We start from the raw sequence: 13,958 nt of genomic DNA, 5'->3' as shown, positions 1-13,958 counted from the left end.
GTCACTATGGACAAAAAAAAAAAAAAAGAGTCAATATTTTATTTTAATAACCATGCAGTCTAAGTAGTAAAACAACATAGATGAATTAGAATTATACAAAGTTAGAAGAAAAATGAGAATTTAAAATTCACCTACAAAACTAGAAGAGTCAAAGCACTGCCTAGGAAAGCTGAAGCCTTTTCAGAGAAGTGTCTGCCAAAGTTTCTGGGTAAATGAAGGAAAACACTTCATGAGCAAGGAAAGGGGAGACAATGACTGCACTGATTGTGTCCACTGATATTGGGTGGCATTGTTGGAAGATTTGAACTTTAACCCACGGAGACAAATAAATAATGAAGGGCTTGTGTGAAAACCAGCTTGCTACAGAAATGGGAATGCTCCTGAGGATCCCAAAGAAGGGCTCTGCAGAGAGAAGTGCCAGTCCCAACACTCTGGAGCAGAGAGAAGTGGCAGCGCACAGCTGAAAAATGACAGAGCACAGCTGAAAAGCCTACTTTGTGCTTTGTTTGCTATCATCAGAACAGGCAGGATGGATGAAATTAAATTAAGGGATTGTGACAAGGCAGTGTAAAGCTGTTCTCAGCACTCTTCTCCATCACGCAGAATTCATTCAGCATACCCCTGCTTGCTTCATATGTAAAGCACCTCTGCTTCTCCTGCAAAGGAAAGGAAGCACATAGACATTGCAGGTAGTAAACTGAATATTATGAACTAAAATCTCTCTGAATTCCTCAGCCAACAACTTGTTAACAGAGAAGACACCATATACATATGTAACAGACGAGAAGGCACTGATCTATAAACTATTTTCTTTTCAAAGTTAAGTATTTTATTCATAAAAAGCAAGATATTACCAGTAACGCTTTTGAATTCTTATATGACCTAATTTGGATCCAGGTGCTCTGTTAGCCCTGTATTGCTTATTGGACTCTTCTCTTAGCTGTCCAATTTCTACAGTGTCTGCTAGAATAGGAAGTAGCTCACACAAATATCAAGGTCATTTGTTAGATCAATTGGATCTTATTGTTGGGAGAAGCAATCAGTCTGTCCATAAAGATTAAGCAAAGAAACAGAGAATTAGGGACCATCAGAAAGAAATAGCACTTAGTTTGAATGGAAATACCAGATAACTCAGCTAATCCTGGAGTTTGGCTTACTCAGAAGTAATTATGTAGTTTTGTACTTACAGGACTGCTTTGCAGAAAGAACATTTGTTGTTATACGTCTTCCCATCAGAGCCACAGAAAGGCTGGTAGAGTTTTTCGCAGTAAATAGGTCTTCCTCTGTCTAACCTTTTGTATTCACTGCAGTCTACCTGCAAATAGAGTATAATTTTTCTTTCAATCCATCTCTCTCACATTCTCCATTCCTCAATAGAAATAATGAATATATGACATTTTTTGACAAGCTTGTCAGCGGCTCTAGAGCAGTACAGTCAGTGGGGCTCCACCATCTCTGCAGGCTGAGCCTAAGCCCTGCAAACGAAACATTCCTTCTGACAGAGATGTGTGTGGTGCTACTCAGTGTCTGACAAGGGCACTTTCAGGGGTTTTGCTGTCTTGTCTAAACAAGAATACAATCTCTGGACAAAATACACCCCTTTTCTATCTACAGAAAAGTTGAACCTCAATATTTTTTCTTACTTGATGGCAATTGTCAGTTCAGGTGAGATTAATTCTCAGGGATGTGAAAGGATTCTGTGTCTTTATTACACAATTGTCAGCTCTTGACACTTTTTATACTGGTGAAAGAATCTGCCCAGGCAGAATTAAGAATGTAGGTATTAGAATGAAAAGGAATTGTTGAAAGGCCCTCATTTGATGCTGGAACTGTATTCATTACAGGCTTATATATGAAAATGAGAGCACAAACTAATAAAAGAAATGACTGAAAATGCCCCTGTCCTGGGTTTGGAGCTCAATCTTCTCCTGTGTAGTGAATATCATTCCTGATATTTGGCAGTCAAAATGTTCCTTGTGCAGTGCACATATTCTCTTTAATGTGCTGTTTTCACCCTTGAAAGCCTAGAGTTTGCTAGGAAATTGCCTGTCCTGACAGGTGCTGTTGTAACTAAAATTGGTTCTGCTCTTTTTGCTACTTGTCTAGTGACAATTTGAAGCGTATTAGTCGTTAGAGGGGTACTGTGACTAGAGCTTTTCCTTTCTGAAGACCTAGCTAAAATATGTGATATAAATGCCTATATTTAAAGCAGAACCCAGCTTTGCTGTTCTCTTGTCATGGCCTGATTTTGTCCCCTTTGTTCCAACTCTTAGCGAAGGAGTAAAACCCTGGAATTTATTACAGATTCTGTGATTAATTTTATGCTAGTCTTTGCCCAAGATCTACAGGTAGGCAAAGTGTGAGAAGCTCTGTGTGGTCAACCCTTTCAGCAGCCCAGCCCCTGAGCCATGGCTCAGCACAGGCTGAGAGGTCTCCACTGATAAAAAGAGTCATTAGCCAATCCCTCTTTTGGGTATTATCGGCTTACATCCCGTTTCCCTTTAAAAAAAAGCATATGGGATGATACCTTACCTAGCTTTTCCCTCCATTTGGTCCTTTCCCTCTCCTCCAAAGCCCTAGCAGCTCACACATGTCAAATTCTATGGCTGGGAAGCAGGGACAGCACTCCCAGCGCCAGCTGCAAAAGCAGCCCAGGGACCTGGCAGAGCTGGCATCGCCCAGCAGAGACAGCGGCATGGAAGGGACTCTCTGTAGCTTGGAGCTGAAACTGGTCAGCCCCCAACTTCTGAGAGGCAAGGGTCAGCTAATAAAAAAGCAAGAAACTAGGTGAAGTTGCCCCATATATATGTTTGTGTAACAGCTGGTGAAATGGGGAAGACACTTAGTTTGGCGCAGAGAGTAGAACAGGCTCTTCCTGGAAAAGTATGTATGTCTTGGTGTAGTATTAGGCATCAGAGGCTTTATATGTAGAGCCAGTATGGGACCAGGTCTGAGTGCATTTCTAGTCCTTGCTACTGACCACTGAATTCCCAAACAGTTTGAGTCTGCTCATCTGAGTAAGGATTTTTATTGCTTGGTGCCTCATTTCTTTCAGAGGTTGACGCCAAGGTGCACTCTCCAGCATAGTCAGAGAGAAAGTAAAATCTCTAAGTGCATGACTTAGTGCCTGAAAGTCACCAAGAAGGCCATATAGTGTTATCAAGAGAAAAATATTTTTAAAAATCTTGATTTCTCTAACTTAAAATTTGTCCTCACCCAATTTCTCGCCCAGACTACATCACGTGTAAAAACACCTGGAAGCTGTCAGGGCAACTGTATGGAAACCACATAACTGAACTCAGGGATTTCTCTCTGAAATCTCAGTACTTTGTCAGCATTTAGTTAGTGGTTAATATGGTTCTTTTTTTTACCTCATCAACCTAATGTTGTTACAAATTATATATTCTTATCCAGAAACAAAGAAGAAAATTACTCACGTCGCTCTCTCTGGCAGCATCTGCAATTTAAACAGAATAACAACAGATAAAATAAAATCCACTGTTGGACATTCAGTTTGCAACTAGGACAGTTTCATTAGTACCAGATCTTCCAGTAACACCAAGTCGCTTAACTCCCTGAAAGTAAGTGCTGACATAGCTTTTCAGTGTTTAATAAGATACAGGTGCCAGGATCTATTAAACAAGTGGATCTTGTTGTATCATTTACCTTAGAAATCTGTATCAGCAAATAGAACAGCCGTTGCTGTTGGAGAGAATGGAGGCTGTTGTGCCCCTTGTCACCACAAGACTGAAGACCCAGGAGTCAATCTTACATTCAATGGCCAATATGTTTAGGATGAACTATTTGTTGAGCAAAATGGGTTTAATTCCCAAGTTTTAAAAAAGAATGATGTGACTTTAAGCAAATCTCATGGTGTTTTTATACTTTGATTTTCTGTGAATAGTGAGGTTAATATCTTCATTAAACTATAATATTAAATATATATAATGAAGATAATGTAATTTGAATCATAGCATCACTTTAAAAAGCATTTTCCCTCGCTGGTCAGTATGGATTCTAAACTATTTGGCAGAAGGATTGGCTTGTACGTTGCATACACTTGGCGTCTAACATAATGGACTTCTATTCTCAGGTGGGGCTTCAAAAAGCTACTTCAAAACAATGATAATTACACCTCCCAGAAAGTAATCAAGTAATGTTGGCATGTCTCCAATATGGTGACACATGTGTTACTTTCTTTAGGAATGTATTTTGGTCTTCTCCTGTCCTGTAATTGTCATTCTGTGGCTTCCAAGGGATAAAAGTTATTGGGCAGAGGCTTCTGTACAGAAGGAGGAGGGAGAAAATGCTTTGTGATCTAAAAGTCAATACAGTTCTAGCACTTGTCTATCTGACTAAGTATAGCTTTTTATGATCTTTAAAGCTATTAAACTCTCCACTGAAACTTCCTTTCATGGAGCTACTTTCAACTTCTGATCAAATAAAGTGGTCCAAAGTAAAGAAAACTAACATAAATAATGCTCTATGTCACGTTTCAGTCTATGTTACCAGAAATTTGACTGAGTTTTCATTATTCTGGGATTGGATCTGATTTAACCCATTTCCACAGAAACATTAAGTTGTTATTTTTTTCTCTGGTAACCTTTTAGTATTTGGGAGTATTTACACCTTTTGTGTATTTGGGAGTGAATGCAAAAACAATTGTGGCTCAAAAAGCATTGATCCTTAACATTTTAATGCAGAGAAGATAAACTAGAAGATTCAAGGAAGAGATTTGCTGGAATTCTTATGAAAACAGTAATTATTTATTTTCCTGCAGTAAACAAAACACAGTTTGAAAGAACAGTTTCTGTGAAAGTATGCCATTTGATTGAAATTGGCATCTTTCATAAGCTTTTTGATTTTGAGAATTTTCAAAGCAAAATTTTCAGAGCTATTAAAAATGGGATAAGATTATTTTGCTTCATAATATAGCTTTTGTTTTAACATTTTCGTTGTTTTTCTTCTCTAACATTCATAATGCTATTGTAGTGTTATACTATGAGCTGAGAAGATTTAGGCTCTCTTCTTTCAGTTATTCTAACTGTACTTATTTTTCTATACCGTTATTTTTTGTCATCACAAGTTTTTGTTAAAAGAAGTATTACCAAGTGAAGGCTCAAGAAATTCCTCCCAGCTCCCCTACTTTACCACAGAGCAACCTGCACCTCAAAGCTCTCTCCAGCCTGGCAAAATAACATTATAAAGTAGTTGTTTGCAGCCGTATTATGTGGCTTGTGCACAATCAACTGCCTCCTGCTTGCTCAGTTTGGCAGGACATCATCAGCTCCAAGCTCTCTGCTCAGATGGAAGAAAAAAATACTTGGATAAAATCCTGCTTTAGCCCTCAGGCTTTGCAGTTCACTTTTTACTTACAGCACAGAATGCACCTCTAGTTCACACCACCATCAAGGAATAGGTTTCTTCTACTGAAGTTGCCAATTGTAAACCTGATGCAATATTCCCTGCTAAATAGTGCACAAGCATAAAATGTCACTTGCTTTCTGCCACCCAAGTCCAGCAACCATTACTCATTGGCCCAGGAGGCAGATAATCTTCCAGTATTTGAACTTTAGAACCATAATATATCAAGAAGTAAAAAAAAAAAAAAGGTTACTCACTTGCTAAGCAAAGAACTGCCAAAGTAATGAGCAAAAAGATGCCTGTTATCTTCATTGCAGACATGGTTTCTTGACCTGTTTCACAGCCAATCTGTGCTGTAAGTATTCCAGTACACTGAGCTTAAATGTGTATTCCTGTATCTGAGAGAGCAGTGATATATATACATGCATGCACAAAGGGCTGGAACCCTGATGATGAAATCCCCCTTAGGGAGAAGGTAATTAGAAGGTGTTGCCCATGGGTAGTGTCAATAAGAATGTCTTCTGTACAGCATGAAGGTCATTCATACAGGGCAAAGATGAGCGTCACAGCATGGATTATGTTGATAAAGGAGATGTATTGTCTTTCGGCTGATCTCCTTGCCTAATTAACTGTTCCATCTCCATTAGCATGTTCAAGGACTGACTCATTAAGGTGGTTACTTATTCCTGTTCTGTTATAGCTATCTTGACCCTTAGACCTGAACATAATTCCCAGAGAAAAAAAAAATTCTTACTGGGTAAGTTCCAAAAAATTCGTACCAGTAGAGCTGAAATGCTCAATTCTTCTTCTCTTGAAATTTTTGAGACCCTTGTCACTCGCTGTGCAAAGAGATGATGCTGGTTAGTATGGCCATGCGCTGAGCCCCGTGGGAATAGCTGCTGCTTGGAAAAGTCTGTGCTTCACCTGAACACACTCACCTTCTGAACACACTCACCTTCAGACACAACCCAAAAGATCCTCCAGTCTTTCAATGTTCTTTTGCCTTTAAAGTTTCACCAGTTTAGAAATTGGAGACTGTGCTTTGTGACAGAAGGAGCAAAGATACCACATTGCACTGCCTGGCAAAGAGAAATGATGAGTTCACAGCTATTGTGTCTCCTGCTGAGTTGCTGCCTAGTTTGCTGTCATGGAGATATGGAGAAGATCCCTCTGGCTGCCCATCTTCTCCTTTGCTGGTATTTCCAGCACAACAGGTGTCATTTTATGTGGGATTCTTTAAACAAATCCCACATACCAATGTGTTAGTGACTTCATCAATAGGCATAATTTTCTGGCTTTAACAGTACAGAGCAGGAATAGAGTCACAATAAGAAACTCAGATATGAGTCTTAATTTTTATGAGTTTCAAAGTAATGTGGAGTTTGAGCCCACAGTTTTGTTTCAACCAATACTTCCAGAAGTGCCTTCTCTTTAGTGATTTGCAGTGGAGATGTGCAAATTGTCTCAATATGAAAGATCCCTGCACACCATTATAATTCACAGTATTTCAGTGATCACCTTCCTGACATGGCAAGAGAGCCTGGGGCTTTCTCCCCTCACAGGAGTTAGGGTCATGTCTTCTAAATTCGCTAAGACAGCAGGACTGAAGGTCCTAACAGCAAAGATTGTAGTAAGTCAAGCAGACCTTGGGCTCCATGAACTCATCTCAAGAGGGATATGGATCATCTTCTCTTTAAAGAATGTATAACTGGTTGATTTCTTATTACTTAATGAGACAAAAAAAAAAAAAGCCTTCAAATTCCAGTTCCATGATAGGTAAAGATCTGGATTGAGGTGGAAGACTATAGAATTTTTTTTAAAAACAACTTTACTTCTATTATTTCATTTTAAATTTTTCTTTGTACTTTACTTGGACTTCTGTGCATATTCCTGTGAGGCAGAAATCACAAAAGACAGGTTGATTTAAATTTGGGTTAGTCTGAATTCTGCTGCTTTGCGATGTCAGTGAATTTTTTTGTTCTGAAATGACCAAAATTTTTCAGAAGAGCCAGGCACAGAGCGGGTATGAAGAATATTCAGGATATGTGCGTTGGTTGATGGACAATTACCAACATTAGGCAACAAGAGTAAAACCCAGAACAAACAACCTAGAAGATGCTTCTAGTCTGAGTAGTTTGGAGCAAACAAGACTCTTGAGGCTATCTTCAAACTGTAAAACTGCAGCTTGACAGAACACGCAGGTTCCTTGACACTGGTATGAGGAAATTTACCACTTTGGTTATGCTGCCTTGCCTAATAAGGTGCTGCAGAGCACTGTCTGATGCAACCTCCGTATCCATCCCATCCTTATAGCTGAAGAATATAAACATCTGTTTGCAGTCTTCTGAGTTGATGTAGGAAGATTTTCTGAGCATCAGTGTAGAAAGGAAGAGGGAATTTTGGAGGTTGAAGGGGCTAATGAAGGAGGCAGGTTTTGAATCAGAATTTTCTTAGCGTTTGAAAATTACCTTGCTATTGAAAGGACTCCTGATGCTTATTCTATGCCCTGCAGCAGGAAAACCATGGTGGGAACATTCTCTTTCTGGCAATATTTAGGTGGTTTGATTAGGGCTTTTGAATCAAATTAAGATTCATTTTCTAAGCATTGAACCTTAAGCTTTGTAGGACTTGTGCAGGCCACTCAGATAGAAGGGATACAGTTCTGATGAGGAGCTGTGACATATTGTAGGGTGTGCAAACAGCAGCTCTTTACAACTGGGATACAGCAGCGAGTCCGCCAAAATTCTGGAGGTTTTTGTGTTTTGAACAATCAAAGCACTTTTGAAGCTTTGGGAAGAAAAATGCCATACACAGAAAGCAACAGCTTTGCTTTCTGCAATGAGGTAGGACTCATACGCAACGTCATAAAGTGAAATTTGGTAAAAAATAATGCCACAAAGCATTTATTGCAACTGCAGTTTGAAAGGATACCGAAGTATCTATACACCTGGCTTTTTAAGAATGTCAGAATTCCCGTTAGCCAACTGGAGAAAACAGTCACTGACTGAAAAAACACTTAATTTAAAGTCTTTCTGTCCAAACTTGCAGCAGCTTGTTGTTTGCCCTGATAGTCTTCGTATAGAGCTGGTCTGACAACCTGAGACCTGTCATCCTCAGGTAGGTCAAAGGTTCAGAGTGCTGCCTTTGAGAACATTCAGTGGCAGATAAATGAGATTGGTAGGAGAATAGAAAGGTTCATCTCCTGGTGGATAAGCTGAATCTGAGTCAATGGTTTGCCCCTGTAGTGAACAAGTCCAACATTACATACCAGCAATGTCAGTAAGAATGTTGTTATCAAGTCAAAAAAGTCATTCCCCCCCTGTTCAGCACTTGTGAGGCTGCATCTGGACTTCTGTGTACCGTTCTGGCCTCCCCAGCACAAGAAAGACACTGAAATACTGAAGCAAACCCAGTGAAGGACTACCAAGATATTCAGAGGAATTAAGCGCACATCAATCTAGGGAAGACTGAGAGAAGTGGTCTGTTCAGTTTGAAGAAAGAAGGCAAAATCTTATTGATGTCTTCAGTTACTTCATAGGGGTGTACAGAGAAGGCAAAAGCCAAACTCTAAGTTCTTAGCGATGCACAGTGAAAGGGAGAGAGAGAATAACACAAATTGCAGCAAGAGAAATTCCAATTAGATGTGAGTAGAACAAATTTCATAGTGAGAGTAGTGAAGCATTGTTACAGGTTGCCCAAAGCTATTATTGAAGATATTATAAGATGGGTCTGTTCTAAACTGGGCATGGTCTGGTGGTGGGGATGTAAGGAACCAGGTGACCTCCAGTAGTCCATTCCAACCTGAGCTGGTTCGGTGATCTCATAGGTGAACGTTAACTGCTGCTGGGCAGTCCGCTGCTTAGCACTTTATGGCCTATTACGCTTACCTGTATGAGTTAACATTTTGAGGTTTGACTCAGCAGACATGGACAATGGCACATTGGGTTGATTTTAGCTACTTAGAAAAACTGTTTGTTGGAAAAGGAGTGTTCAGGTATATGTAGTAATAGCCGCTTCCTAGATCTGGATAAGTAAGACCTCTTCACTCTACCTAAAAGTAATGCTGAAATTTATGGTAAATACCCTGGATTGAAACATTCTGAGTGAAATTTTGGTCTCATCAGCAAACTCATACTGGTCTCCAGTGAGCTGGGAGGTAGTGTTTGAATACACATGTTAATTGTGAGCCTCTGATTGTTTCTACTTTTATCATTGCATCTTTTCTTCTCCCAACTTCTTATCTCTTCAAGTTGTTATTTTGAAGGAGAAAAAGCAATTATTTGGTGAACCAATGTTGATTCACTTTAATGGGCCTGTTGCATTGGATAAAATATTAGTGCATATTTTTCTGAGTGTGAGAATGTTAGTCACAATTATTGGTATATTGCTTTTATTTTTGAAGCCTTGAATGGAGCACAAATGTGATGCCAGATATGCTACCGCAGCAAGTCGTTAGTTAATGCCTACTTTATTCTGCATCTGGGAAGATGTTATCTGGATGCATTCCAGAAAGCATTGATGCACAGTAGCTTGTTCCCATTCATATGATTGAGTGCCTCACATTGAGGACACCAATAGTGCTGAATAAATGGCACATGGAATAACTAAAAACATTCTCACACACCACGTATACCTGGGAGGAATGCAGAAGCAAAGATATTGTTATGGTCAGGAGAGAGATTTCAGACCTCTTGGTGATTCCAGTGCATGTTTATACGCAACCCAATACACAGGCTCCATCAATTTTATTGTATGTGGGTGGTTAGGGTTGTCCGCCCATGAGCAATTAATGTATCAGACTTTAAAGTCTTACTCAATGGAAGATTTGAGAACCAAGTGATGCATTTCTTAAGGCATCAAACTGTGCCCGAACATTTGGGTATTTGCCTGAAGGAAGGTGGGTTACCCATCTTTCATGCCTTAAGAAAGATCAAAGGAGCCTTTCCTTAAAATGGCAGGCATCAAGCTGGGACAGATCCCAGCTGAAGGTTTCATATGTTATTTTAACAAATGAAAAAAAAAATCAAACCCACCATTATGACTTCCTCCAAAGGCTGGAGCTGATCTTCGTTCTTTTTCTTTGTCTCTTGATCTCTTTAAGACAGATTACAAGGCTGTGATACATGCCATTGTGCAAATAGCTTCTGAATCCTTAGAGTTTCTTACTGTCATACCATTGAAGTTTCTGAATGACCTGTCTTCACACACACATGAAAAACGGGCATTCACAGTGTAACACTTAGCACTGAATGAATTGGACACTGAGAATTGAATGGGACTTGTTTTAAATCACTTTCAATTTTGTATTTTAAGATACAGTTTCCAGGTGTTTAGTACTTTGAAGTTCAGTCACACTGACCTCAGTCAAACTAGACTATTGGAGGAAATGTTTCCTTTCAGGTTTTTCCAGGTCTCAAAAAAAGGTTAGAGGACATACATTCGTTTTTTCTCTATTAAAAATATTATAACTTTTATAAAATAGAAGCTACAACTTATGAAGAATTGGGAACGGATGAAAGTCAGTATGGAAGGAGGAGTGGATATGAAGCATTCGAACCTGAAATCTAAGATGTGTTCTCTCACAGAACCCATAAGCCTTTTTTCTTTTTCCTTTTGCAAGCCATTTCCCCCCCCTTTTTGCTGTCAGCAAGTGCCTGCTCACCCAGCTCTGGAGGATGAAGCACTTAGAGTACAACAAGCTCCTACTGCAACCTATTAGTGCCTCATTAAGTACACAAACTATTTGTAAAGCATTCTTAAGATGAGGAGCACCCACAAAAAGCCTTGGAGGGAATTAGTCAGTCTCTGTTCAGTGCAGATTTAGTGAGGTGTGGTAGGCAAAATGTAAAGCCAGATGTTGAATGATGAGTATGAATAGAAAGCTGGAGGAGCTGACACCTCCCAGAGAATGGTGGGTCACCGAGTAAGACAGGGGTCCAGCAGAAGACCTTCTTATGTGCCTATCTAATTAATGACTCTTATACCATAGTGGCCTCAGGAATAAACTTAATTCTATCACTACTATGTTTCAGAAGCTTTGATTTTACAATCTGAAGGTTTTGGGGGGGAGAGTCTACGTATTGTGACACTTACAAGAAGGTTTCCAGATTATTTGCAGTGCAACAAGGAGAGGAATTGAGAAAGAGAAGTACAAAGATTAACTGACACATCATTTTCTTGACTGGATGGAGTGTATTAGGAAATGATCTCCAGTGTACAGAGCCACCCTGGTGAATATTTGTGCTGTGATATTAATACTTTTTGATACAATCTAGAGAATTCCTCAGAGATGGGAGACTGTCAGACAGTTTCTAGAGCAGATATTCAGAGGCTCTTAGATCCATATAAAGTCTAAGAAATGGATAATCAGGGACTGAAGCCAACTTTTTGTCTTAGAGAACAGCCATATTACAATTAACTTCATTTATATAGGAAAAGGGGCAATTTCAAGCTCTGCTTTGTTACTGTTCTGAAGAATCTTAGACAACACTTTCCTTACTACGAGCACCTCATTACCCCATGATCTATGCTGGAAAATCTTCCTGCAGGGAGGTTTAACTCTCCATATGAGATCATGGTAGGGAATGGCATGTTCCTCTAAAGGTAGCAATCAATATTGCCTTCATCAGGATACTGGTAGATTTAGACTCCGGATTTCTGAGAGTGAGAATTAGGCTGAAGCAAAGACAAGGAGAGGTTTCAATGTTTGGTTTTCATGGTGTCAGAGTTTCATCCCAGATGTCTGAAGAACAGGAAGGTCCTACTAATTCTGAACACTGTACCAACAGTATTAGAGAGAAACCTCAAAGAGCTCAAGATCTATGTCAGCCTGGTTTCAGTTGCAAACCTCCTGACCACAAAGCTCAGCGAACTTCAACGTACTCTTAGACTGCAAAAGAAACGACGACTGGCAGAAGAGGGTTTAGAAGAGACTGTTGACCAACACACCTCACATTTCTGTGTTGTCCTGTGCAGTTTTAAAGGCCATGAGTTTGGCATCCTTAGTCAGTAATACTACTTCTTCCTACAGACGTTGCCTTAGAAGTTGTGTATAATATTCTGGTGGGAAAGTGAAGAGTGATATTAACCATTCTTCTTAGAAGATAACAAGTAAACCAAATTTTCTTGTTTTCAGAAGTGTTTATTATTAACTCCTTTGTAAAACAAGCACAGCAGATTGCATTATAGCGGAAATAAAATGCGTACACTTAATATTAATAAATACTAATAGCACTTGTAGCTAGATTATCAATGGTTTTCTGAAATATCAGATACTTCCCAGATTTCAATGTCTAAATGTCTTCAATTATCATTGATTTCTAAGACTGGAAAAAATGGAAGTCTTTAATTAATATCACTGATTCTGTATCAGGCATTAATTCCTAAATCCTCAGAGTTATTTTAATGTCTTTTGCTCTCCAGAAAGTCAAGACATAGGTTGTTTCAAAAAAATGTGCAGGCTTCAACATAGGCTTCTGCTTCTTTCCAGACCTGGGTACTTACACTGTAAGCAGTTCAGAACTAGGACGTGAGTTTTTTTCCCTAAATTCTGAGAAGATTCCTAGCACATCTTGCAGTACTAGGGAAATATTTCCAAAATTAACCACAACAATCTAAAACTCTAGTTTTAATTAGATGCTTAACATCCACATATAAAACCAGTTACCAATTGCTTTCTGAAATATCAGATACACTGCAGTTAAACTGCTAAATAATTTAAGCTGCCTTGGTTTCAATTGTGCATTCCTGACTCCTTATGCCCTGTGCTTCCGCCTGTGGCACAGTAGGTCTGAATTATTTTTATTGTCAGAAAACTCCACGGCAGGAGATGAACTGAATACACAGCAGCTACTGAATAAAGGGCCTCTAATGGTCAAAAGCATGAAAGAAAAAGAGTTTTGTTTAGGAGGTGTTATATTTAGCTACTGGCTCCCATTTCCTTTCATGTTCATGAGAGGTGGCAACAGGACTCTTTCAACCACCTACCCTTGAAGCTGCCTCCACACCAGCACTCCCGTTGCTTCTACTGCAGCTTGGGTTCAGCTGCAAACACAGGGCTTTGAGAGTGGTTGATCACTCATGCAACAACCATTTGCAGTGTTCACCAGCTGGGCATCAACATGATGTAAGCACAGACAGCTGACAAAATGCAGGAGTTAGCATTTCTAGGACTCTGAACTTGCAACTCCTTCTTCTACTAAAATATCTGCCATCAGCTTGGAAGACAAGGATTGCCCTGACACATGATACATAGCTGCCTCATGCAGCCAAGGTTTTCTATGCTGGTACATTTAAACAGAATAAATAAAAACAAACAAATAAATAAATAGATAAATAAATAAATAAACAATTACATAATGGAATACTAAACCAGTTCTTTCAGGAAGATACTTTCCAAATAAATTAACACATGAAACGTTTGAATAACAACTGCCATTGCCTGACATTGCAATTCATATCAAATAAATAAATAAATAAATAAAATAAATGAGTGAATAAATAAATAAATAAATGCAAGACAGCGATATGCAGAACCTGCAGTAATAGCTGACAGCAATGTATCAAAATACGATATGTGTTAATATAATATGGAG

General features: G+C 39.1%; 1 protein-coding gene across 1 annotated transcript; it reads right to left on the bottom strand.

Moving 5' to 3' along the window:
• Positions 1 to 21: 21 nt before the first annotated feature.
• Positions 22 to 5,763, bottom strand: LOC104062907 (ovomucoid-like). Its single transcript, XM_009565033.2, has 4 exons — positions 5,622 to 5,763; positions 3,438 to 3,457; positions 1,188 to 1,315; positions 22 to 656 (listed from the first exon to the last, which is right to left on the bottom strand). The coding sequence occupies exons 1-4, from the start codon at positions 5,683 to 5,685 to the stop codon at positions 611 to 613; spliced, it is 258 nt and encodes an 85-aa protein (XP_009563328.1). The 5' UTR covers positions 5,686 to 5,763; the 3' UTR covers positions 22 to 610.
• Positions 5,764 to 13,958: the final 8,195 nt, after the last annotated feature.

This window comes from Cuculus canorus, chromosome 14 (assembly GCF_017976375.1).
Source record: "Cuculus canorus isolate bCucCan1 chromosome 14, bCucCan1.pri, whole genome shotgun sequence".
Lineage (NCBI taxonomy): Eukaryota > Metazoa > Chordata > Aves > Cuculiformes > Cuculidae > Cuculus > Cuculus canorus.
The sequence above is the reverse complement of the archived record's forward strand: the minus strand, read 5'-3'. Positions and strand labels throughout refer to the sequence as shown.